The 25,315-nt window shown below is 39.8% G+C and overlaps 3 protein-coding genes across 4 annotated transcripts; all 3 read left to right on the top strand.

Moving 5' to 3' along the window:
- Positions 1-453: 453 nt before the first annotated feature.
- On the top strand, positions 454-5,950 carry nif3l1 (NIF3 NGG1 interacting factor 3-like 1 (S. cerevisiae)). Of its 2 annotated transcripts, none has more exons than XM_034707896.1 (7): positions 454-581; positions 1,464-2,089; positions 2,252-2,408; positions 3,061-3,184; positions 4,493-4,631; positions 5,025-5,108; positions 5,186-5,950. In XM_034707896.1, the coding sequence occupies exons 2-7, from the start codon at positions 1,474-1,476 to the stop codon at positions 5,368-5,370; spliced, it is 1,305 nt and encodes a 434-aa protein (XP_034563787.1). In that variant the 5' UTR covers positions 454-581; positions 1,464-1,473; the 3' UTR covers positions 5,371-5,950. The 2 variants fall into 2 exon arrangements, with proteins under 2 accessions (XP_034563787.1, XP_034563788.1); XM_034707897.1 differs by having other exon boundaries at positions 463-591.
- Positions 5,951-10,072: 4,122 nt separating this feature from the next.
- Positions 10,073-13,149, top strand: tbx6 (T-box transcription factor 6). The gene is made up of 7 exons (XM_034707867.1): positions 10,073-10,182; positions 10,346-10,613; positions 10,727-10,870; positions 10,982-11,052; positions 11,162-11,220; positions 11,328-11,619; positions 11,713-13,149. The coding sequence occupies exons 1-7, from the start codon at positions 10,106-10,108 to the stop codon at positions 12,890-12,892; spliced, it is 2,091 nt and encodes a 696-aa protein (XP_034563758.1). The 5' UTR covers positions 10,073-10,105; the 3' UTR covers positions 12,893-13,149.
- A 5,078-nt stretch (positions 13,150-18,227) lies between these two features.
- prodh2 (proline dehydrogenase 2) lies at positions 18,228-23,399 on the top strand. The gene is made up of 10 exons (XM_034707893.1): positions 18,228-18,471; positions 18,615-18,805; positions 19,453-19,579; positions 21,083-21,154; positions 21,262-21,342; positions 21,449-21,592; positions 21,921-22,087; positions 22,314-22,424; positions 22,578-22,666; positions 22,853-23,399. The coding sequence occupies exons 1-10, from the start codon at positions 18,247-18,249 to the stop codon at positions 23,026-23,028; spliced, it is 1,383 nt and encodes a 460-aa protein (XP_034563784.1). The 5' UTR covers positions 18,228-18,246; the 3' UTR covers positions 23,029-23,399.
- Positions 23,400-25,315: the final 1,916 nt, after the last annotated feature.

The raw sequence follows: 25,315 nt of genomic DNA, 5'->3' as shown, positions 1-25,315 counted from the left end.
TTTCGTTACAGACCGGATGGCGTTGTGACGTAAGAAAAACACTGAAAACTGAAACAGCTTGTTTCAGCACACATTTACAGAAAGGTGGAGAAATCAGAACAGGGGCAGAATGGATTTTTTTCATTTTCGGGGGGGTTTGTTGACCTGTCAGGGACACATATTTCAGGTAGAGAACCATTAGAAAGTCGATTTTGCATGATATGTCACCTTTAATTTTGATTGACTTGGGGTTTGATCTGACAACCTTGTTTGGTTTTGCAGGAAGAGTCAGAGGTTTGATGAATGTAGTTGTAAAATTGTTTTTTGTGCTTATAGTGTTGAGTAAAGCGTGGTGGATGTCAAGAAATGTGTTTTAGCAAATGAGAAATACTGTAAGTATAATAAAACCTCTCATAATGTGTCATACAAAAATGTGCTCCTGATGACGTGTCAACCGGTTTCAACCACTAACCAATCAAAGCGCTGCATCTGAAACGGAAGCCGGAGAGGGACATTCTGCAGCTTCCCCGGTGCAACGCAAACTCTGCAGGAGAAATGTGTTCAGCAACAACAGACCCCTAGAAGTCTGTCCGAAGTAAAAGGCAAGCGAAAGTGCGAACAACTCACTCATATTCAAGCTGATGTTGCGTTTTTAGGAGTTGCAGCGTCGTTTTATGTATTTAATGTCTGTTGCTAAATGTCAATAGCTAACTAGCCTTTTCTGTTGTTAGCAGCATGCCTCCACTGCCTGTCACAGCCATATATGACCATCTCAGATTAGGAGGCTTCAAATAATTTTACAACACATTTCTCTTATAAAACAGATTATTCGAATATATACTGATAAATAAATCTTGATTGTGTATCGCTGTGGAAGGTATTTGGCAATATTTGAAAAGTCCAAGTTTACATCTGTTGCTTTTTTTGTTACACGTGTATTTGCATTCAGTTGAAGAGATTGTCTGCCCATTTTTTTGAGTGATGTCAAGGAGTCTCGTTTTGTGAAATTTATCAGATTGAACCGAATAGAGTTACTAGACCGTCTTGAAGATCTCTTTGTATGCGCAGGCAGAAGTCGTCCTCTGATTGGTTGGTTTGCTTCAATAAGGTTGTCTTTTTAGGAGGAAGTGTAGCGACCCTCCACAGGGAATATATTGCTCTTTTTTTGATTGATATATTGTTGTCAAATTTAAAGAAACCATGTTATAATAGAGAAGTCATGCAATAAATGTTGTTGGATTGTTTGCTTTGTCCAAACAAACATCCTGAAATCCAAGTAATACAAATAATAACACATACAAATACCATTTAATGGTTGGTAAAAAGGGACAGACTTACAGACTTAATCTGCACTTGTTGTACTGATGTTAGAGAAATCTGATAGTTGCATGTCTTCAAAACAAGGCTGTCATAGTAAGGGTTATCTATTGTGTGCCACTTTAAAGATAAGAATTCACTGGTGTTCTTTTCTTGTGTCCACGCAGGGCCCCACTGATGTTGACTGCATGCAGAAACCTTTCTCGGACATTTTTTCCCCTCACATTTAAAAGGCTTTGTACCAGAGGAAGCAGGATCCACCAGGCTGCTTTCGCCTCCTCCTCTACATCCACAGCTCTATCCATCCCTTTGTCTGTCCCCTCAGTGACCCAGAGTCACAGCTTCTTGCAAACCAAGCCAATCTCAGCCTGCCTACACTCATCTGTCTGCTCCTCCTTCGTCCGCTGCCTCTCTCACTCTGCTCACAGTTCAGGTGTGATGGAGTTAAAAGAAGTTCTGCAGGTGATGGAGCAGCTCGCTCCTCTGTCTCTGGCTGAGTCCTGGGACAATGTAGGCCTGCTTGTAGAGCCTAGCAAACCTCGACCTGTAAAAACTATCCTGCTAACAAATGACCTCACAGATGCTGTCATGGAGGAGGCAGAGGCCATGAGCTGTGACCTCATTATCTCATATCACCCTCCGTTGTTTCGGCCAGTCAAGCGTCTGGCCCAGAAAGACTGGAAGCAGCGGTTAGCCATCCGAGCTGTGGAGGCGGGGATAGCCATCTTCTCCCCTCATACATCATGGGACAGTGTTAAAGGAGGCGTGAATGACTGGCTGGTTGGAGGGCTCGGTAAGACGTCAGTCTGAGTGGAAAATGTGTCACACATGTTTACAGTGCCTGCATATTTCAAGAAGGGTTAGATGAAAATGTTATGGCACGTGACACTGACCCACAGCTCCTCTTTCTTGACCAACTTGAATGTGCTTTTTTCCCATCTCTGCTGTGTCTTAGGTAGCGGACAGGTTTCAGTGCTGAGTCAGGCCCTAGGCGGGGCCTCCCACAGTCACAAACTGGAGTTCATGGTAAAAAGTGCAGAGGAAGTAAAGAATATCACTGAGGAACTGAAGGCATGTGACAGTGGAACAACGCTTCAGCATGCAGTCAACAGGTCCTGTTCTTTATACCGCTTGTCAATGAAATAACAAAAAGTACATTTAACTCATAACTGCAGACAGTTTTTGAAACAAACAAGTGTTCCTACAAACGTCCTGCTCAATGATGTCTTTCATTTCAGCAAAGCAGGAAATCAACTTTTAAGCACCCCAAATAGCCACAGATAATCCAACACAGTTAGATTTTAGTCCGGTAATGTAATGAAAGCTTTAAAAACTGTTGTACAAAATTTGAGCATCAATTTAACCAACAAAGAAAATGGTGTATACTTCTGTATTCCCAACGTCAATGTTCTTTATGGAGGCTTTTAAGCCACTCTCAGCTGGAGAATACAATTCACTCTGGGTGTGAACTTTCACACCTTTTGATATCAAAGCTTTCAAGCAAATGCCTGACAAACATAGAGCTTAATTACCACAACCTGGTGGTGCAGCTGTGACAAAGTGAAGGTTTAAAATCACAGACTCTGATTGATTACCAGTTTTTAGAAGGGTTGCAAATCTGAATGTTGACTTTGAGAACATTTTGAACAGAATAGAAACAACCTTTCAGTAAAATGAAACAGACAGTGGTAATGTAGAACTTGTTGTTGTCCTCAATTATGTGTTATGCGTAAGTGAATAATTGTTTATTTGCTTCAATGACAGGCCAGAGGGCAGTGGGATCCATGTCAGTGTAACCTGCTGTGACTCAGCGCTGACCCCCAGTGTTCAGACTCTGTTACGACACAACAGTCCAAGCCTGTCCCTCTGCATCTCAAAGTTGGAGAAGGTGAAACACAAACACCTCTATGTCAAATTGAGAACCTTGAAATATTAGGAAAATGCTTTGTTGTTGAGATGTTTACTGATTTTTAAGAATTGAAAAATGTGAGACCATTTGTGTTATTCTAGGTATGTACAGGGACCCAATCAGGGCACCGACTTATGCAGGGGTGGCGGCCTCTTACAACCATAGACTGTATAAATAATGGACATAGTATCCGTGACGTCACCCATCTGTTCCTGAGCGCTGTTTTGAAGCCAATCAATGGCGGAAGCCATATTGGAAATGCAGAACTCAACCAGGCAAAGTGTGACATAAGGGACAGAGTTTGAGCCTCCTAGCCAACAGTTATGTGTTCCCGTCCGGGAGTCAAGTCAGTCATGTCCTTATTTGGGCAAAAACCCGTAATCTTAATATCTTCTGAACCGTTGCGTTAGAAAGAATTCCCCCCGTACAGTGTGTGCCGATAGAGAGATTAGCTATGTAGAGCCAAGCCGTTTTTTGAACCAGGCTGTAAACATGTTTATTAATGCTGTGAAGATCGTCTTTTTTGAATTGGTGTCTATGTGGTTTCCGGTGTTTCTGCAGCCAGCCTCAAGCAGATTCTCGATGAGATGCAGTTTATAACACTTCCGCATGAGCTTCATAGTTTGAGACCGGAGGTTCCCGCTTGCTTACAACACAGTTAAAACTTAGTCCCGCCTCTGATAAGGCAAATAGCCAATCATAATTAAGGATTTTAGTTGTGTTGGTTTTCTTAAAAAATTATTATTTAAATCTCACAAACAGAAGTCAAAGATGGTTAGAGATATATAAACCAGGGGGTCCCAAACTTTCCAGCCTGCGACCCCCAAAATATAGGCGCCAAAGACTTGTGACCCCCACTGACCCTCAAAGTGATTTAACGTGGCTTCATTTAGCTGGTCTGTAGAAAGTTAGCTTAACTATATGTGGCTGTGTTTCCTGTACTGTTATGAATAAACCTACTGCTACTGATGCTTTTGATAACCAACTGTGGGTAATTTTGGTCCACTAACCTTAAACTTAGCAGTCTTCTGGCAAAAAGAAAGGCAGAAAACTCATTACATTTTCCATTTTCAAGGTTTTATTTCAAGTTCAGCTACACTTTTTGTAGATATTTTTTACTATAATGGGTAAAATGTACTATTTTAGATTAATGTTAAAAGAAAAAAACATTCTCGAAGACATCTCACAATCCCCAATTTGTATCTCGCGACCCCCCAGGGGTTCCCAACCCACACTTTGGGAACCCCTGATATAAACTGATAACTTCCCATCTTTCTCCCCCTACAGCCTCCTCTTCCAGGCCACGGCCAAGGGCGAATGAGCGTTTTGGATCAGCCCGTTTCGATGTCAACAGCCATCCAGAAAATGAAGTCCCACTTGGGTCTCAGTCACCTCCGCTTAGCCCTGGGGTGGGGGCAGACGCTTGGTAATGAACTCTCATGCAAGCAGCATACAATTTAACAAGTGGCGTACATTATCTACAATTTGTAGACACATAGTTGTCTACACAAATTGTATTTCTTGATAGCTGGCTGTGCAAAAAGGCAAAAATAAAATCACAAAGGCAAGAAATTATTGGTTAATGTCACTGTTGTATCTGTTATATGTCAATGTAATATATTTAAGATTACAAAAGAATAACCAAGGAGTTTGTGGTTATGACTGCTCATGGACAAAATAAGCAGTTTTAAGGTGTTACTTAAGGCGCAGGGAAATTGACACATGACATACTAAATAATCAGAAGAATTAGTACTTTAACAGAATAAGGTAAGAAATGTTAGTTACAGCCTTGAGTAAGTATTGTTCCTGTATTTTCAGAGTCATCTGTGCGTTCTGCGGCTGTGTGTGCTGGGTCTGGAGCTTCAGTGCTGAACGGAGTCAAAGCAGACCTTTACATCACAGGTAAACACTCTTATGTTTCATTCTATTTTCTTGCGCTTGTTGAACCTTAAGTTGAAATTATTTTGACCTCTGTTTAGGTGAGATGTCCCATCATGAAGTGCTGGACGCTGTGGCGAAGGGAACAAGTGTCATCCTCAGCGACCATAGTAACAGCGAGCGGGGATATCTGGTGGTGTTCAAGGAGAGGCTGTCTGTGCGTCTCCATGAGGGTGTGACGGTGGCAGTGTCCAAGGCTGACCGAGACCCTCTGGAGGTGGTCTGAATGATGTTGTACTAGTTTGTCTGTTGAGCCCTTTTCACACATGTAGCCCTGAATTTTTCAAGGTAGTTTCAGGACTTTAAGGCCCGGGATATTATTAGGATCTGGCTGTTCACACCTGCACCTTACAGCAGGAGATTTTCTGTGTCAGATGCACTCTCACAACTCAAAAGAGTCAGTCTGGTTAAGGTGAGGGGGGCTGTGTAGTGCATGCAGTAGAAGAAGAAGAAGAGGAGGGATCATTTCTGGACACACACAACAATGGAAAACAATATACTGGTAACTGAAGCAAGTTTACTTTAAAAAGTAGAAGAGGCAAAACTTTGCTTGATTTCAACAACGTTATCACCCCACCCGCTCTGCTCAACCTGAACTTTCACTGGTGTGCAGACTTTACTGTGAGGCTGGCAGGGGAAAAACTGATACAATTTCGAGAGAACTTCGTCTGTTTGGGATCACACATGCAGCCAACCCTGATGATGTCTAGAAATTTTCAGGAGTGTCGTGCATGTGGGGTGAAAGGGGCTGTGGAGGAACGTTCACTGCTTTAAATGGATTGAATTAAACTGACAACATACTGAGACAGTGTCTGCTTTGTGTTATTGTGAGACAGGAAATAATGTACCAGATGATTACATAGGGAACCTTATTTTCTAGGCTATGCAGTGACCACAAAACAGCAGCACAGCACTTTATTATTTGGGGTATTGACATACAGTGCTCTCCTAGATCACATTGTACTTTTTATCATCTATTTCTGTCAGGGTCATCCAAAACATTTGACTTGGCGTGTCGGATCAGCTAAAGTATTCTCATGTCAGAGTCAAAGATTAAGAATGTAATCTGTTTGTTTGTGTTCTGCATGCAGAGGGTTTGTGTATGCACGACACAGAGTATTTTAACTAATAATGAGAGACATCGAGTGCTCTTTTTGATTTTCAGTGTGCAGAAATGTTCCCCAAAGGGAACAGTCTGTGAGCAAAAGCAAATCTGTAATCCTTAAGAGATTAAAAGTCAGACCATATTTTGTTTTTCCATACAATTTCTAACAGTCAGAACATCAGCAACAATGTGAGAAAACAATGAACTGTTCTAGTTTTAAGTATTAAATCAAGTGTTTTTAAATTTCCTGTCCTTTAGACCTCCGTGAGAAAACAAGAGCGAATATCAAACCACTTAGCACATGCATGCCAAAGAGCAGGCCTATGCTAATACTTAGTGCTCTTTAAACAGCACACATTACCCGTCCCCTGCTCCAGCAAACAAAAACAAAAACACAACACAACTAATAACAATCCTCATCACAGGCTGTAACAGAGTCTGATGCGACACACCTGTCCCCCTTGTAAAAACATTAAGAGATGTCACACACATCTCGCTGCCCCCATCAAGGTAATGACCTCTTTCTCAGCATGCCGTTAACACCTCTGCTTCCTCTCAATCTACGCTCGCTTTTATCCCTCTCACAACACACACAACACACACACACACACACAAATGGAAGAGGAAAACAACAACTAGAACAACATATATGCTTGTAAAGAGTCTCCAGCTGTCAGACCTTGTTTTGGCTGGAACATTTTGAGCATGTTGATAAAGAAAGCAACTTTATTCTTGTTAATCCTCAGGTTGAATTTCTAAAATAGTTCATCCCCTCTTTTGATTTCAACTTTCAACTCGTGATGTAATGACGATCATCTGCTGGTTTGTCTACAAGCCCTAAAAAAAGTATCAGATTATGCTCATAGGAGGATTATTTTCTTATCATTTCAAGGAATCCAAGTTTAAGCAAGAACAGCAGAACGGAACATTTTTTGACAAAAACAGAAAGTTAACTGACACCAGTATTCTCTTAAGTCATCTCATATTTTTCTCTAATAAGAGTTATTTATCATACCTAGTCATGGAAACACACAAACTTAAGCAGGTGGGGTTACATCTGAGCTACTGTTCTCTACCTATCCACTACATTTTCAGAGAAAAATACTTTTTATGTATGCCTTTTTATAAATAATACACAGATGATTTATAAGACACAATAAAATGGTATTGCGGTAACTTCTAAAATAATTTGTCAGGTTTACCATGTTCAGCTGAAACTCTAAAAAATGCTACTTAAATGGTTATAATCATTTGTTAATACAGTGAATGTTAATTCACCACCAATACAAGAACACGTTTCTGCATGTACTGCCCCTCTGCAAGTAGTTTTGCTTTTAAAACTGAAATTTTCTTTGCAACTCCTTTCCATTGTGTGTGCTCACAATGTGGTGTTAATATTTTTAAAATTTGCACACACATACTGCTGCATAGAGGCCAGTAAGGCAAGGAAAGGCAACTTTACTTGTATAGCGCATTTCATACGAGGGCAACTCAATGTGCTTTACATTAAAACATTAAAAGCATTGGTAACATTCAGACAAGAATAAAAGAGCACAATTAAAATGACAAATATAATAAAACAGAAAAGAAAAGGAAAATTAGAAATATATTAAAAGTACATTACAATTTGCATTTAAAGTGAGTTAAAATAAGCCAAGATAGGAAGGCAGTGGCAAATAAGAAGGTCTTAATCTTTGATTTAGAAGAGGTGAGAGTTGGAGCGGACCTGCAGCTTTCAGGCAGTGTGTTCCAGATATGCGGTGCATAATGACTAAACGCTGCTTCACCATGTTTTGTTCTGACTCTAGGGACGGAAAGCAGAACAGATCATATAGTATATGAAAAACATGGGAGATGTTTCAAGAGAGGTCAAGAAGCAACAAGTGCATAATGTGTACGTCATCTGAAATAAGGGAGAAAAATAAAAAAATGTAAGAAGCTAACCCAAAATTAAGAACGGAAAAATAAAGAAGAAAATTTGCATTTGAATGTTGATCAGAGCTCATGCTGACCAACTGACTATTTGTAATCCCAGCAGAGGTTTGTCTGTGTAGTCTACATTCAGGATTTTATTGTATTTTAACTCAAAATCCTGTCTGATCACCAAACTTCTGTCACAAGGCAGCAGGATTTGGATTCATTCAATCAATTAAACTACATAAAAAAAACAGTCTCACTTCTCTTCTATCATTGCTGCACACAACCAACTGTAATACTGATATCTGAATTCACTTCTAAACCTCTAGACGCTCCTATTTTTTGTCCTGGCCAAATTGCAGCTTTGGACCAAACTGTCTTCCTCCTCCACCTTCATTTAAGGCCGACTCCCTGCTGAGAACCCTAACAGGCAGACTGCTGGGAGGAAGAAACATGTCATCAAGTCGTCAAACAGCCACAGGGGAGCTGACAGTAAAGCACTACATTTCTATGTGTGTGTTAAAGGGGTAGCAGAGTTATTCACTTGAATATGGAACGTGACATTCACTTACATCAGAAACACACACATGCAGACACTGTGCATCTGCACGTCGTACTAACGAATAAAACTCAGATCATTGTGTCATTTTAGATTTATTAGAACTCTTCATCAGATTTTTTCATGAACTAGTCCATACATTAAAATCAGTAAGTTTCAAGTAAAGAAATACTTCAAAAAATATAATCAAAGTATTCTTGTACCGTTCTGAACTCTTTGTTTAAATCTTAGCCCCACTAACAGCAAAATGTTGTACTTTTCCGTACATACTTATTAAGCCTGTATATAGTTTTGTGAGTAAAGCTGCAAAATAATTGTTGTAAAAATGTTTCTGAAATGGAGTAAAAAAAATAAAGCAAAAGCTCCATAAATTCAGAATACTAAGTAAGTAGAATAGAGTAGAGTAAAGGCATCTATTCTACCTCTACTGACACTGAAGAACCCAAATCATCTAACTTTTTTATGCTGACTCACTAAAGCTAACCCCAGACTTGTTGAATTCACTTAGAATCTGAGTGTTTGTGTTTGTGGAATGAGGACAGAAGGGAAGATGGGGGGCTCAGTTTTGGGAGACAGGAGCCATTTGGCCTCAAGTGTGAAGCTCCACACACCTATATAACAGAGCCAGTCAGTGCTGTGAGCATTTGAAGCAAAGGGCAGTGCAAGGATCGGGGCAGACTTAAGAGACAAGAAAGAGCTACACATTTTTTAGAAGAGGTCTCCAACACAGCAGAAGAGTGGTGATTCTGTGCAGGGGAACAGAGACAAAGATGCTGAGCGGAGCTGAAGAGTGAAGTGATAGTTTGAAGCAGGTGAAGAGGACGAGTGAAGAGACAAACGAGAACAAGGAAAATGCTTAGTGTGGAGATGTACCCCAGCTTGAGTCTGGGTCCTCAAAGAATTGGAGACTGCTATTACAGAGGTGAGAGGCAGTGTGTGTGCGCCTGTGTGTGTGTAAGAGATGATATTAATGGAGAAAGGTTTTTGAAGAAATTTAGATGTTCATCTAAATGTCAGTGTTGCAGTTTTTAAATACTTGCATCCATTGTTAACACTCCCTTAAAGAGCTTTTCATATTTCATTTTGGCTTCTTATGCTCAATTGTTAGCAGCAGAATCAGTTATTTTAGACAACATAGCATTGATAGGTTATTTGATTTGTACAACAACTTGAGTTGCAGTTAAAAGATACTCCTTTTCTGCTTCAGTTCAACCATCTAATCCTGTATTTTTCTGTTGCTCAGACCTGCAGCCTCCAGCCCATATGCCATTGTTTCCTGCGGCGTGTGACGTGGCAGCCAAGTCCCTGCCCCCTCGACTATTGCCCCCTCCCCCTGGACCCAACGAGCAGGCCACTAATGCCCCAAAAGAAGAGGTGAAGATGGAGCTGGAGAATGCGTCTCTATGGAAACAGTTCAGCTCAGTCGGCACGGAGATGATAATCACAAAAAAGGGCCGGTAAGAGAAAAGTGCAATGACCTTTGACCCCGCTCTGTCTTTATTGTAGCCACTTTTCTTTGTGCTTTATAAGGATGTAAAGTGTAGTTATAGTGGGATGAAAAACCTACTAAAAAGTGCACAGATTAAGGAAAACTAAGTGAATTCTTCATCTTTCCTTCAGACGGATGTTCCCTGGTTTGAGGTTAAAACTCTCAGGCCTGAACCCGTCTCTACGATACATCCTCCTCCTGGACATCATCCCTGCAGACAACTCCCGCTATCGTTTCCAAGGAGGCGGCTGGCAGGCTGTGGGCGGGGCAGAGGCGAGGCTACCAGACCGGGTTTTCATCCACCCGGACTCCCCTGCATCAGGTGCTCACTGGCAGGGCCGCACAATCTCCTTTCACTATGCCAAGCTAACCAACAACACACTGGACACACAGGGACATGTAAGGACTGCAAACTCTCTGACACAGCCACAAAATAACAAAAATGTTAACTTTTTTTTGTATTCCTTTTATTTTGGTGCATTCTGATTCAAAGTCTTTCATTTCATTTCTAGATTATCCTACACTCTCTGCATCGCTACCAGCCCAGAATTCATGTCATTGAAGCTAGAGATGTGCTGAGGTGGGGTGGAGGGCAACACTCCTTCATTTTCCCTGAGACCCAGTTTATCACAGTCACAGCCTACCAGAATAATAAGGTAGTAAAAGGTGCACTCATATATAAATAGAGAGGCTAATGGTACTATGCAAAAATGACTCCCAGTTGTTGTACTTAAAGAATGAACCATAAAATTGTTGTTCATTTTCAGATCACCGAGCTGAAAATCAACTCTAACCCATTTGCTAAAGGCTTTCGAGATGAAGGCATGAACAGCAAAAAGTAATACCTAATGAATGCATGCAGAATCACCCACATACAAATGCAACTCAACTCAGACAGTTGCGTGTTTGGAGGATCAAGAGTAACATGTTTTTTTTTCTTCTTGCAGACAAAGAGATGCAAGACAGAAGCGCAAAATATCAGACGTGTCAGAAACCTTGGATATCGGTGAGTCACATAAAAAAACTTTAATTTGGTCTTTTATTTTTACATAACAAATACTTCTCCTACTTCTCCTTATCTTAAAATATCTCTTTACTTCTCTTCTCTTTCAGTGAACTGTGATCCATGCAACTCCACTGAGCTTCTGCCACAGGCCATAACTGCCACAACCGCCTCCTCTGGCGCAGACCTGCAGGCTCTGGCTCTGGCCTCTCTGCCCCACCTACCTGATTCTTCCTGTGGGTTCAGATCAGAGGCCACATATCAGGAGGACCTAGTCCCTCAGCAGTCACTAGACCTCGGGCAGGCGTTCATGGCATCCCAGATGACAGATATCGGTCTCTCCATGGCTAACGGGATACAGGACGCAGCAGGAAATGAGATAGCAAATAGGATGATTGAAAGGTGGGTGCTCAAATTGAGAAGAATTTTATATTATCAACGGTTAATATTTTGATTGAGATCACTAATATATATCTTTGTTTTTCCCCTCCACAGATCAGACACTTTGGGTGAACCGGCATATACCTCTACTTTCCCAGCAGCTGAAGATAACTCCACATCTTTTGCCTCTACTCCTCTTCCCCCGCCATCCTCCTCCTTCTCCTCCCTCCCAGTGTCTGACTCTTCAAACACATCAGATCCTCATCCACCCATTCCTCTGATTGATTATCCCTCCATGCTTTCCTCCTCTTCCTCCCCCATTCTCTCCTCCTCCTCTTCCACCACTACTCCATTAATGCAGCAGACCTCTTTCACCTTCCCCACACCACCTCCATCTAATTCGTCCTCTCCACAGCCACTCCTGTCCTCCTCCTCTCCTGCCAACACCTATCACACCATCCCAGAGACAATCAGCCCACACACACCAACAGACATCACTTTTTCTGCCCCGTCAGGACTGCAAGAGCAGATACCAAGTCATCCAAATAATTCACCCAGTGATCAAAGCTCAGCAGCATTCATCTATCCAAGTATCCTCCCTGCAAATCCTGAAACTGCTCCACTTACTGCTCCGCCTCTCTCAAACCAAAACCACACATATCCTCCCACTCTGCCATGCTCCTTTCCCTCTCATGGCGCCCCCACATCTTTCGCCCTGCCCTCTGTCCCTCCACACATGCAGAATCTTTCATTTCAAAATGTAACCCCCGGCTCTGCTCACCCTGCCCTGCACCTCCCAAACCAAGCTCCCTCCCTTGCTCCCACATACCCTCCCACCTCTTTCACTCACCCAACATCCTCCCTTCCTCACCCATCATTCCAACCCTCCTCCTGCTTTGCTGTTCCTTCTTCTTTCCAACAGTCTGCAGCCTCTGCTCCCTCAGGCCATCCTCAAAACTATCACAATCCTCCTCCTTGCTCCTCCACTAGCTCATATCCTCCTCTTGAAATAGGTGCCATCCCTCAATTTAATCCTGCCCCCTACCGCCCTGATATGGTACTGCACCACCCGTCCCTTCTCCCTCAGCTGGATCCATCACATCATTCCAGCCTTCCCCCCTCCAACCCTCCCCAAGCCCTTTACTCTGCCTTTCCATCATACCCTCTTCGACTTTGTCAGGACCCTCACTCATCCCTCTCCATTCCATTTAGGCATCTGTACAGACAACACCAGCATGGCCACACCCATCCCCAGGGGGCATACCTGGACATGAGCACAAGACCTGTCTTCTAAAATGAATGAGGACTTTAATGAGGAAAAAATGTTTTAGTTTAATAGCGCTTTTAGGATTTTTTCATTACTGATGTGTAGCATTAGTTCCAGTAGCCAAGTGTACTGCCAATGTGTGTGTTTGTGTGTGCATGTCTTTCCAACAATTCAGCTGACTGGCTGACGTGAATAACAATCTGTTAATAGCTGTGGAGTTTTTTTTTCAGATGTCCATTCCAGTGTAAAAACAAAAAATAAACCAAAATCATGTTCTCTTGTCATTTGTGATTTCATGTTCTTTTTAAACTGGAAAATCCAACGTGCTAACTGTGTGCAACAGGCGTGGAGCTCTCTGTGTTTGCTAGCATCTTTGTGCTTCAATTAAATCACCACCAAATGTAATGATGTAGAAAAAAAATTACATTTTGGCTAATTCACATCTAGCTAAGAGTTAATGAGAAGATGGACACTACATATATTCTTCTATTCTAATTTAAAAGCCTATTCACTGCATGGTTCGCTTAGCTAAAGCTAGCCAAGCTCTGTCTATAAAAATTCAACATTCCTTGACCTGTACCTCTTTATCTCTTACCACAGCATTTGTGACAAATAAAGGCTATGGAAGACTTTTTCATAGTTTTTAATGGAGATAAGGTACAATTAGCTTTGCCAACTGTCCCATATTAGCTGGGACATCCGGTATATTGGACTAAATTGGTTTGTTTCATACAGGACCTCAATTGTCCCGTATATTGACTATTAACTCTTGTAAATACAGTAGACTGCACTCTACAGATCCTAGATCAGATAAAATGGCAGTGGCAGATCATGTGCCAATCACACTGCCTGTCATCCAATCACAGGCCCAGTTGTATACAGCCCAAATGTGCCAAGTCCTGCAAAAAAGTGTGGAGAGGATTTTCTCTCTGATGGTCATTAAATGGTCAGACTGAAGAAACAGATGCAGCACATAGCTGATCAAAAATGAACTTCAAATATCTGTAAAATGTGACTTGTCATGTAAGGACTTCTCTGGCTGTGCAAAAGGACAAAAGACTGCATGAGTCAGTCAAGAGCAGCAAAAAGTATCCATGGAAAAAATAAAATTTGTTGAGTCATGCTCCTCTTTTGCATTAAATTTTTCTTTTGCCTGTTTTTTGATGTAAAGAGCCAAACTGTGGTTTCTTTGAGGTTTATTCATATGAGGTTACATAATGATACAGTCAAGATTAAAGGGAAAATACACACTTTCTACATTTCCAGTTGAATCAGAATATGAATATACGCTGAATTCACACATCATGCTCACACCACCATTGCACCGTGCACCTGTCCGTTATCTAGTAGTGAGAAAGTTGGCAACCCTAGGTACAGCAATCCATAAATTTTGCTACCTGCGACTGTTGCATAGGGTAAGGTATGAAGCGGGCAGCTAGCAACATAGTCACAAGTGAGACATTATTGCTCTACAGACAGTCCTTAACACAACAGACTTGTGTGTCCCAGCTAGCAGCATTTCTGGTTATACCCAAGTAGTTGTATGCAACTGCTTCAATATGTTCTGTTCCCACAATCAAAAAACAGCTGTAGTTACTTTCCTGGCAGCAATCTTATATTTTTGTACTGCTGTTTTAGCTGCAAGGGATTATAAATGACATAGGAGGTGTTACACTGCGATGCTAAATGCTAAAGTCAAGCTTGCTGTGTGAAGAGTCTTGATGCTAACTAAGCTAATTGGCTGCTAGCTCTAGTTTCTAGTGAAAGGGTAGGTAAACTACTGTTATAGCCATAGACTGTATCAAATATGGACGTAGTATCCGTGACGTCACCCATCTGTTTCTGAAATGCTGTTTTGAGGCCAATCGTCAGCGGCAGCCATATTGCTGCTGTTAAAGTATCTGATAGGAAATAGGTGATTGACGTAAAACAAGTCAAGGAGAAACCTATGTTGTTCCAGACTCTCAAGGAAATTTAGATTGAGACCCCCTTCCTGTTTAGTGACTTGCATGGACAAGATTTGTGACTCTTAGGCCAGCAGAGCCAAGGAGAGTACAATAAATAACTACATGTTAAGATAAGTTTATTCTCTGTAGTAGGCTATGACACTGGCTCTCAGACCTATAAAGGGTCTTGGTCAACAGCCTTCTGGGAGTCAGCATATTTGCAGAGCTGTTCTCCCAAGCATTCCGGGTGCTTGTTCGATGGTATTGTTTTCTTGTGATAAACGTATTACTATGCAAGCAAGCCAGTGTCACGAAGATTCCTTCTGCATCTACACATCACCGGCGGTCAAGATACGACACTGTCAAGTGAGTGTAACCTAAAGATGCAGGCTTTAAGCCTCCTCGCCAACAGCTACAGTGTTCCCGCCTGTCAATCAAGTCAGCTGTGCCTCTCAATGGCAGACTCGTAATCTCAATATCTTCAAAATTGCCGCGTTAGAAAAAAATTCACCCCCCGTACAGTTTGAGCAGATCAAGAAATAAACTATTCAGAAAACTATTCATGTTTATTTCTGCCGTAAAGATCGGCTTTTTTTAATTGGTGTGTATGTGGTTTCCGGTACTTCTGGAGCCAGCATCAAGCAGATCCTCAATGAACTGCAGTTTTTAGCACTTCCGCATTGGACTCATATTCTTTAGACCGGAGGTTGCCGCTTGGTTATAACTCTTGATAAGACAGTGGTTGAGGCAATGTAAAAAAATTCTAACTTTTCTCAGGAATGGTCTCAATATGTAGGGGATGCATATTTAGTTGCCTAACTTTTTAAGATAATCACCCTACCTCCTATATGTTGCGCTATCTTTTCGTTTCTGCAAACAAAAAATAATCTTTAAGATTGAGCATCGTCTTAACATAGCTTAATACCCTGGCCTTCCTTTTTTTAATCTCCCCAATTCCTTGAATATCTTTAAAGCCCCCAAATAGTTGAGTGTACAAATGGCAGTATTGGTCAACTCTGGAAACAGCTATTTGTATTTTCACGCCTGGCTTGTCATCAGTGCCAGTGTAGCAAAGATTTGAGTTTCCTGCATGTAGTCATACATAACAGGTTGACGGCGGGCAGCAGTTAATCATTTTCCTTTCTTGTTGCTTTGCTTGGTCTTTTTGGGGAAACTATGTTTGAACTGAACCTCCCTCTGTATATAACTGACCTCTTTAAAGAGACACATTACGAGTCACAGCAGGTTTTATTCAAGTCACTTTATTGATTTGTTCATTTAACAGAGTTGATTCATCCTGAATAAACATTACTCTAATTGACAGAATAAGGCAACAGGTTTTTTTTCTGCTCAAATAAATTACAGAAATATTATTTTGAGCATGTTACTAATACTTGTTGTATCAAATTAATTGAACAAAGGTATATGGGACACTATTATTCCTAGGTTTTATGTGCAATATTTAGATGAGCTGCAAAGAAGCACATACCACCAGACAAACCAAACAAATAATGGGGGCGATTGATGATGAAATGGTGTTTGTATGTTCAAAAACAAAAGCTTGCCAAAAAACTTTAATATTTGTCATTACAACATCCCCAATGAGTCACAACCAGCTCAAACTAGGAAAATTCCTGTAGCAATAATTAAACATGGGTTTTAATACTTTTAAATGTCATTGACCACTTTTGACTACCATCCCCAACTTGGGACTTGAAATATTATTTACAGTCAAAGTGATTCCTCTGGCAAAAAACGGTAAAAAGCCCAACAAACAGGATAAGTGCTTTAATACATGACGATGTTATCTTTTGGTTGGTGTCAAACCGAGACGACACTTGTAGACTGATGCTAAGGGTCAACTTGGTGTTTACCCAGAATTCAAAGTAGTCACTTATTAACAAGTGAGTGAGTCAAAAGGATGAATTTCACTTGTTCTCTTGTAAACTTGAGTTGCACCTGCTCAGCTTTCCCATCATCTGAGTGTTTTCTGAATGTAACTTTTAGAGAGGCAGGTAAGATTTTTTCCTTGGCTTTTTTTCAATATTTGAACTCCAGTTTTATACACCCTTGTTACTTTTGGAGAAGCTTCACAAACCTAATTGAAATTCTCCAAACTCAAGTGTTTGGAGAACAGATCTTTAATTCTAAAAAGGTACAGCTTTTGTTCCTGTATTTAAGTGTTGTATTGTATGATGACTACAGTTGTTGCCACTTTGATGATTTTTCCTTGTGCAAATCTGAGAGCCCTGTTAAAGAGGGTCTGAGTTCATAGAGTTTCATTGCAAGCAACCGCAAACGACCCAAATTGAATGTATGAAAGCATTACTTTCAGAATATTCTTAATGTGCTAATCAGATGTATGACTAGTCATATTAACCCTCCTGTTGTGTTCGTTTCTCTGGAAAAGCACTAATGTTCCTGGGTCAATTCTACCCGGGGCATATTCAATTATCCAAAATTGTCAGAACCCAAAAAATCCCAACAAACATTTTTTTAAATTTAATTTTGAACTCCATTACTAACCATTTAAATCCAGATTTAGTCCACTGGTATTCATTAATTCTCACAGACCGTGGTTCAATGAGGATAACTCACTCGTTTATTATTGAAATTAATGTTAAAACTTTTTTAAATGTACATTGGAAAGCCCTAAATATAAATACAATAGTTTTTTATGACAAAGATTTTTGTTTATTTTATTTTACTTTTTAAATTGACTTATTTTTTATGAAGTGATGTTGATAAATTAATACGACACCTCTTCTTTCACATGCTGCCCAGATTGTTATGCTGCCTTTAGCTGGTTTGGAAGGCATATATTGCCTAAAATAGACTTTAAAAAGGGTCAATTTGACCCACAACATAACAAGAGGGTTAATTACCTTAAGTAATAACTGCTTGTTTATTAAATAAGCAGATTGGTTTGTATTTGTGTTTACATTATTACATTCATTAAGCTGATGCTTTTATTCAAAGACACATAAATAAGTGTGTCGAAATACTAGTTGATTTTTTGTATTAATAAATATGAATCTTTAAATAAATATGTTGGTCTTAGAGAAATCATTGTCTCTACATGGTTGTGGAGTAGAAGTGAAATAACAGAAAAGGGAAACACTCCAGTACAGCATTCGTACCTCTACCTCTGCTTGACTATAACACTTTTAATATTTGACAAACGGACGTTTTCTCCAGTTCTGCTTTTTAAAAGAAACTAGCTTCTTGGTTATGCAACTGGTCTTTCTGGTGAAAAATTGTAGCCAGAACCATTATACATTTTTCACTGCATCAACACCACTGACACCTTTTTTCTGCTCTACCAACAGAGTCTGACATGAGAGAATCATAGCTTTACATTTGTAACTATTTACAAAAGCACTCCTAAACATTGAGACTCCACCTGCAAGCTAAGTAGACATATTTCCAGAGACGATGCTGTGCTCTCGTTTACGTCCCTCTCTCCCTCGTCTTCTGCCGCTGAGGATGGCAACCACTGCGGCCTGTAGAACAGTAGTGGTGAAACAACCTGAACTCTCTGATACTCTGGCCTTTGAAGATCCCAAAGCCTTCAAGGTGAAGAGTTTTGGTGAGCTGCTTCGAGCCCTGGGTGTCTTCCAACTGTGCTCCATCCCAGTGCTAGTTAACAACTGTGGGAAGGTAAGATTGAATCTTTCCATGCTCAGTGTATAGGTGAATAAGAAAAATATAACAAGTGAACAAATGAATAAAAAGAAAAATCAAGGTCTTACTCTTCTTCATTACTCTTCTGTCTGGTTTACCGTCTTCCTTTCTTTTTTCAGCTCATGACGATGGCTCGCACCATCCTGGGGAGGAGGGGGTTCTCTCTGCTGCTGAGGCCCAGTGTGTATGCCCAGTTTGTGGCCGGGGAGAACGAGAGTGAAATCTCAGTGTCCATGGAGAAGATGAGCCTGCTGGGACAGAGGCCAATGCTAGCTGTACCCATCGAGGAGGATCTGGGGGAAAGCACTGGGTGAGAAAGTGTTATGGCTCAGAACCCTTCTAATAATTTTGTCTGAAGTCAGATCTTGACTTTTACTTTAAAATATGCATTTATGGGAAAAACTTTTTGGCTTCAAGCTGCAGAACACACCAAGTTTGAAAAAAGAAGACTCTAAAATACTCTTTGCAAAAGAACAACATGTTAATGCCCAAGGATATTTCACAAAACAAGAGCACCTCTCAGACAACCTGACAAAGCAAAAAAGATAAAAGATATTTCAAATTGAAATAAAAAAAAACCCAACAGAACCTGAGAATTCAAAGATTTAAAATGAAAGGAAATTCATGGAGTTACAGCAGAAAAAAAGGTGTACAGTACAAGAATTTAACAAGAATATATATAAAAAAGAAATGTCCATCAGAGAGGACAGCTTGGCCATAATTCTCCTGTCAGCCACCACCTCCACAGGGTCCAGGACTGAGCTGGAACTCCTTCACCAGTGTGTTCAGTCTTGCTCTCCTGTGTCCTGTCCGCCCACAGCAGGTGAAATCCCTCCAATGTGGCGTTCATGTCCGTTGTTAGCTCCTTTAGCATGATGCTACTCTACAGTGATATTATCCTGCATGTTTCCGAGTGAAAGACATTCAAGTCTAATTCTGCGTTCTTATCCTCACCAGAGAGAAGAGATATGATGACAACATGAAGGCCATGCTGGAATGTGTGCGAATGTCTCACACCAACGCCTGGAGCAAAGACCCCATGATGCAGCTGAAGATCACGGCCCTGCTTAGCCCAGAGTTGTGTGTAAGGCCACCATATATGTATATATCAACCATTGGTTTGCTAAATGCTAGATCAAGGCAAGGCAAGGCAAGTTTATTTATAAAGCACCATTCATACAAAGAGCAATTCAAAGTGCTTTACAGAGTTAAAAACAAAAACCAGAACAGTAACAATCAACAAAAACACACAGCAAACACTTCAAACATTAAAATTTGATATGCAGCCAGTTATGTTTGGTCTACTCTCTCTCTGTGTACTTATGTAACTTAACGTACATAGTAAATAGTGTTGGGTCTTATTATTTATATAAATTAGGAGGGATTATTCTAAATAATCAGAATCCTTCGCTGCTCTGAAGTCCGTAACTTGCAGAGTCTTACTGTCCCACCGGAAAAAGAATCACAACTGGTCTTTTCTTATGAAAAATGAACCTTTAATTATTCAATTCATTTCAGATCTTCTTCCCAAGGATTAAGACTCACACATTAAATCTTTTCTGTGTCGAAAAAAAGGCAACCTAATTAAAGTTAAAAGATAGTTTCTCTGACAGGATGAGATTCTATAGCAATATTTAACAAACACAGAAGCTAACAAGCCAGGATCTTTGAATGTAAACACAGAAATAATAAATAAATAAATAAATAATAATAATAATAATAATAGTACAATAAATACATAAATACAATAAAATAATAACAAAATGCAACTCATAAAAAGTACAACACAGACATTAAATTGTATCTCATTTACAAAGAGCTCAGCTGAAAGCTAGCAAACAGCTAGCAGCACCCACTTGTCACTCAAAGCTACCATGCCCCTAATTATACATTACTTTAAATCTCAATTTAATTGAAACTGGACTTTTTTCAGTTTAAACACCAGAGAAATTGTTACATGTTGAGAAATGTGTATCACACCATAACCGTGTTAAACTCTGCTTTAAAGTTTAATATTTTAATATAAGGCTTGATACAGGTAGACTAACTTTAGGAGCCTACCTCAAGTTAACACATGTGGAATTGCAGTTCTTTGAATTTTGGTGATGGCTTTATTTTTCAGCTCTTGTGGTTACTGTTGGAAGGAAATGTTGAGCGATGTAGGATTTTACTCTCCTTGCCCTCCTTAATTACACTTCCTCTGACATAAAAGCTGTAAATTACATGTCATTACATAAGAAATGTGAAAAATTAACTTGGATAGGAGGCTTTTACATACAGTATACTTCTGGACACACATGACATTTAGTTAGATATTGTATAAATGTTCCAAGATAGGGAAACATTCGTAACATTACCAGGGTTTTGAGGTTACATAATGACTGTGACGTTTTAGGTAGCTCAAAGTAGTTCAAGCACATGGGAAAAAAAAGATAAGAGCACATGCATTAGTGTTTGACATGTCAACAGTTTTTCCAGGCTGTTCTTAAAGGCCCAAAGGAACATTTCCCAGAGTCAACTCTCTCCTTTTATTCAGTGTCGGCTCTGTCTTTCTTAGCACTGATAACTCTGTGTTGTTTACATCAAGGTTAAACTCACAACCCTCATCGCACAACAACCGTATGACCTGAATCTGGTTGTTAGAGCCATGGATGGAGAGGTACAACAACAGTTTGATTAAAGATATGAAACAGAACATTTATTCATTTTGAGTGTTGATGGTTGTTTTAAATGACCTTTGACCTGTCCCCAAACTCCCTCTTTCAGCCAATCAAATTTCCTGGTTTAGATGAAAGTGAAGTTGCCCATTTCCTCTGTAGCCTGCGACGACTGAACCAAATAGCAGAGGTAATGGTGTGAAGCATGATGGGTATTTTATGATAGAAGCGAATCAAAGTATCTGGAAAACATTCATCATCACTATTATAAAGATTTGATGTTTTTTTTGTATTAGGCAAGTGTGAACAAAGTCAGAGTCCTTGTCGATGCAGAGTACACCTACATGAACCCCGCCCTCTCACTTGTCACCATGGCCATGATGAAGAAGTTTAACAAAGATGGCGTCTGGATTTGGAACACATATCAGTGTTACCTAAAGGTAAGTATTAGGAAAAAAAAGTCTAATGTTTTTACACTCCATACCAAAATAAATGTTTGATTTGATTTTGATTTGAAAGTGTTTATTTCGGACATGTCATAAAATAAATACAAATAAACAAAAAGACATACCCCAAAAAAAGAAAAATGCAAACATCACAAAAAAAACAAAAAACAAAGCTGTTTCATCACTAATATGAATTCTGCAACATGTCCGAAAAGGAGTGGGAAGAAGTAACACTTATTAAATCCCACCAAAATGACACCAAAAAGTTATTTTCTTCAAGGGAAGTTTGAGAAAAACTCTCCTGTGTGTCTGTGTCTTCCAGGAGTCACGGTCTCTCGTACTGGAAGCTCTACGTCTGTCCAAGGAGGAAGGTTTCTGTCTGGGAGTGAAGCTGGTGCGTGGTGCCTACATGGACAAAGAAAGGAAGCTGGCAGAGAAAGAGGGTAGTCATGACCCCGTCCACCAGTCATGGGAGGACACCAATGCCAGGTGGGTGGAAGGTAGGCAGGGCTTTTTGATCCCAACGTGGCAAATTAATTCCAGACAACAACAAATGCAGGGATACAATGAAAACAGTTCTGAGGTCAATCTTACCAACGAAACTGGATTTACCCTAAAGCCCTTTATGTGGATCAAATCTACCACTATATTAGTTTTGTTGTTGGATTAAAGTTGTTGCATATAATGGAAACACTCTCTGTTTGTATTAATGCAGCTATAACGGCTCACTGGATGTGATGTTGAAGGCAATTTCACAGAAACCTGAGCGCTACAGGATCATAGTGGCTACTCACAATGAGGAGTCAGTGAGAATAGCTGCCAAACGGTCAGTCTGGAAACAAAACTTTGTTAATGCACATTTAAAAATATGTACATGTTGTATATACTGTATATATATATATTTTCAATCTTAGTGACATCTTTTAATCTGGGCCTGCTGCCTTTGATGTTGCAAATATGTTATATATGTTATTGTCAGGATGGAAGAGTTGGAGATAGACAAAGATGGGGGCTCAGTTTGTTTCGGCCAGCTGTTGGGCATGTGTGATCACGTCTCCCTTACACTGGGTAAGTTGCACCTCAACTGGCATTCCTCCTTTTATTTATTTATGTATTTAAAAAAAAATCTGTTGTGAGGCTCAATGTCTAAACATTACATAACAATCATTCCCTATATTTATATTCACTCTAACTCAAATATATTTACAGTCGTTTTTCAATTTGTGCTTCATGTCTCTCTCCTGGTTCCTCCAGCAAAAGAGGGTTATGCTATTTACAAGTCAGTGCCGTACGGCTCAGTGGACGACACGCTGCCATACCTGGTACGACGGGCTCAGGAGAATCGCACAGTGCTGCAGGGAATACGCAAAGAGAGAGACTTACTGAGGAAAGAGTTCTACCGGAGACTGAGTCTTAGAGGAGGCAGCTAACAGGTTGTCGGCAGATGTAAGTGAGTCAGCTTGAACTCTGCTGCTGAACCAATAAACACTCAAATCCTAGTTCCCAAGTAGGAAGTATAATAAGGACACCCCATGTATGAAAGCCATGAAAGTTATTTTATGATCAGCCATCTTAAAGGCATTGAAATAAAACAAAGACATTATAAAGTTATAAAAACAATCAATCTAAAATAAAAGCAAGGTTAAAAATAAAACAGCAAAAACAGAAGGCTTAAATATAACTGTGCAGTGTTGTGTAATAAAGTAATACAAATAAGTAATTTGTTAAAGTAATCTAATGAAAGGCAGCTGCAAACAGGTGGGTCTTTAACCTAACTCTTCTGGGAGTTTGTCCCAGGTATTTGGAGCATAGAACTGCAGATCGGTCCCAGACAACCAGAGTGGTCTGGATGGTTCATACTATATGAGACAATCAGTTATGCATTTTGGACCCAAACCATTCACTGCTTTATAAACCAGCAGTAGTATTTTAAAATCCATTCTGTGACAGGCCTCAGACCTCAGAACTGGACAGATGTGATCTACTCTCTAGGTCTTAGTGAGGACTCAAGCAGCAGAGTTTGGAATCAGCTAAGGTTACCTGATTTCTGAGGGACACCTTGTAATCCTTGTAATGTGGTTTTTAAATTCAGGATTCTCAGTCCATCACTACACCCAGATTTCTGGCTTGGTTATTGGAGGAGATAACAATGTAATTTATCTAATGAAAACATATTTTTACCTGGAGATCACAGAATAGATACTGAGAACTTTCCCATACACAATGAAATGTCATACAGAAACTTGTGTGTAACTTGCATGGGTAAATGTGTTATTGAACAGAGAAAGTCCAACAATGTGTGATTCCTATAAGTTGTCAATGTTTATTTAGTTATAAAATGTAGGTTTGTTGTGAGTTCTTTTGAGAGAACTAGACTTCCATTTTTTATCTTGATGGTTTTAGACTAAAATGTTTAACCCTCCTGTTATGTTGCAGGTCAAATTGACACTTTTTAAAGTCTATTCTAGGCAATATATGCCTTCCAAACCAGCTACATGCAGCATAAAAATCTGGGCAGCATGTAAAATAAAATAAAAAAAAATCTGTCATATAAAACTATTGTATTTATATTTAGGGCTTTCCAATGTACATTAAAAAAAAGTTTTAACATTAATTTGAATGAGAAATGAGTGAGTTATCCTCATTGAACCATGATCCGTGAGAATTAAAGAACACCAATGGACCAAATCTGGATTTAAATGGTTAGTAATGGAGTTAAATGTTAAATAAAAAAAATGTGTATTGGGATTTTTTGGGGTTCTGACAATTTTGGATAATTGAATAAGCCCCAAGTCAAATTGACCCAGGAACATTATTGCTGATTCAGAGAAACGAACATAACAGGAGGGTTAAACACATACCCTTTGTTGCCAAATCCAACATTTATATTTAGCATATGAATACTTTCAAAGTACCTCATTGTTTTCTGTAAACCTCTTTTCCTCTTTATCTACTCACAGAAACAGACTTGTGTCATGGCTTTGACTACCTAAGGGTTTGAATTTTACCACAGTGGCCTGAAACAAATGTGTCATATCAGGCATGTTATCCTTTTTACTCTTAATACTATAACTTCATTTTTATACTGCTGAGGCTCTCAACTCCAAAAAGCATTTTTCTATATGCCTTTTTTGTTTGTTTAAAAGGCAGACTCACTCCAGTTTTTAATTTCTTAAAGAACACATGCTTCCTTTCATTTTATTTTATTTTTAGAAAAATATCCCCGTCATACTGTACTGAAGGATAAGGATTTCATCACCAGGATTAGTTTCTGGGATTGACATACTTTATAATCAGAAGCATATGGATAAATGAAGACCCGTATCAGTTTCATGTCATTTGTTTTCTGCATTTTCAAATGTGTGATAAATCAGAGCAGCCTATTTATGTATTAAATAAAGTATAATGAATATATATATTAAAGCTGCTGTGAGGAACTTTTTTGTATCGATTCTGGCGCCCCCTTGTGGACAAAGTGATACCTCTTATCTCTTGTCCTATACATGCAAAAGTAGTGTTTTCAACAAAAACCTCATCCTGTTGTCTTTTAACAGTCAACTTTATCAGGCAATGTGATTATTCTCCATGAAAACAGTCAAATAAAGGCTGTTTCTGAAGTGAGATCATCTGGTCTTACACCTACCCCCTCAGGGCGGTTTCAGGCATTAAAAATGTCAACAGAGAAGGTGTCAGTGTTGTTGCTGATGGCCTCATTTG

Source organism: Notolabrus celidotus, chromosome 18 (genome assembly GCF_009762535.1).
Source record: "Notolabrus celidotus isolate fNotCel1 chromosome 18, fNotCel1.pri, whole genome shotgun sequence".
Taxonomy (NCBI): Eukaryota; Metazoa; Chordata; class Actinopteri; order Labriformes; family Labridae; genus Notolabrus; species Notolabrus celidotus.
Note: the sequence above shows the minus strand (reverse complement) of the source record. Positions and strands in the feature narration are given on the sequence as shown.

Excerpts from the sequence above, each read along its gene's own strand:
- nif3l1 (XM_034707896.1), top strand. The coding sequence starts at position 1,474 with ATGTTGACTGCATGCAGAAACCTTTCTCGGACATTTTTTCCCCTCACA. Across the intron at positions 2,090-2,251 it reads CTGGCTGGTTGGAGGGCTCG|GTAGCGGACAGGTTTCAGTG; the intron begins GTAAGACGTCAG and ends GCTGTGTCTTAG. Across the intron at positions 4,632-5,024 it reads GGGGTGGGGGCAGACGCTTG|AGTCATCTGTGCGTTCTGCG; the intron begins GTAATGAACTCT and ends CTGTATTTTCAG.
- tbx6 (XM_034707867.1), top strand. The coding sequence starts at position 10,106 with ATGGAGCTGGAGAATGCGTCTCTATGGAAACAGTTCAGCTCAGTCGGC. Across the intron at positions 11,053-11,161 it reads GAAGGCATGAACAGCAAAAA|ACAAAGAGATGCAAGACAGA; the intron begins GTAATACCTAAT and ends TTCTTCTTGCAG. Across the intron at positions 11,620-11,712 it reads GCAAATAGGATGATTGAAAG|ATCAGACACTTTGGGTGAAC; the intron begins GTGGGTGCTCAA and ends TCCCCTCCACAG.
- prodh2 (XM_034707893.1), top strand. The coding sequence starts at position 18,247 with ATGCTGTGCTCTCGTTTACGTCCCTCTCTCCCTCGTCTTCTGCCGCTG. Across the intron at positions 22,088-22,313 it reads TGGGAGGACACCAATGCCAG|CTATAACGGCTCACTGGATG; the intron begins GTGGGTGGAAGG and ends GTATTAATGCAG. Across the intron at positions 22,425-22,577 it reads GTGAGAATAGCTGCCAAACG|GATGGAAGAGTTGGAGATAG; the intron begins GTCAGTCTGGAA and ends TGTTATTGTCAG.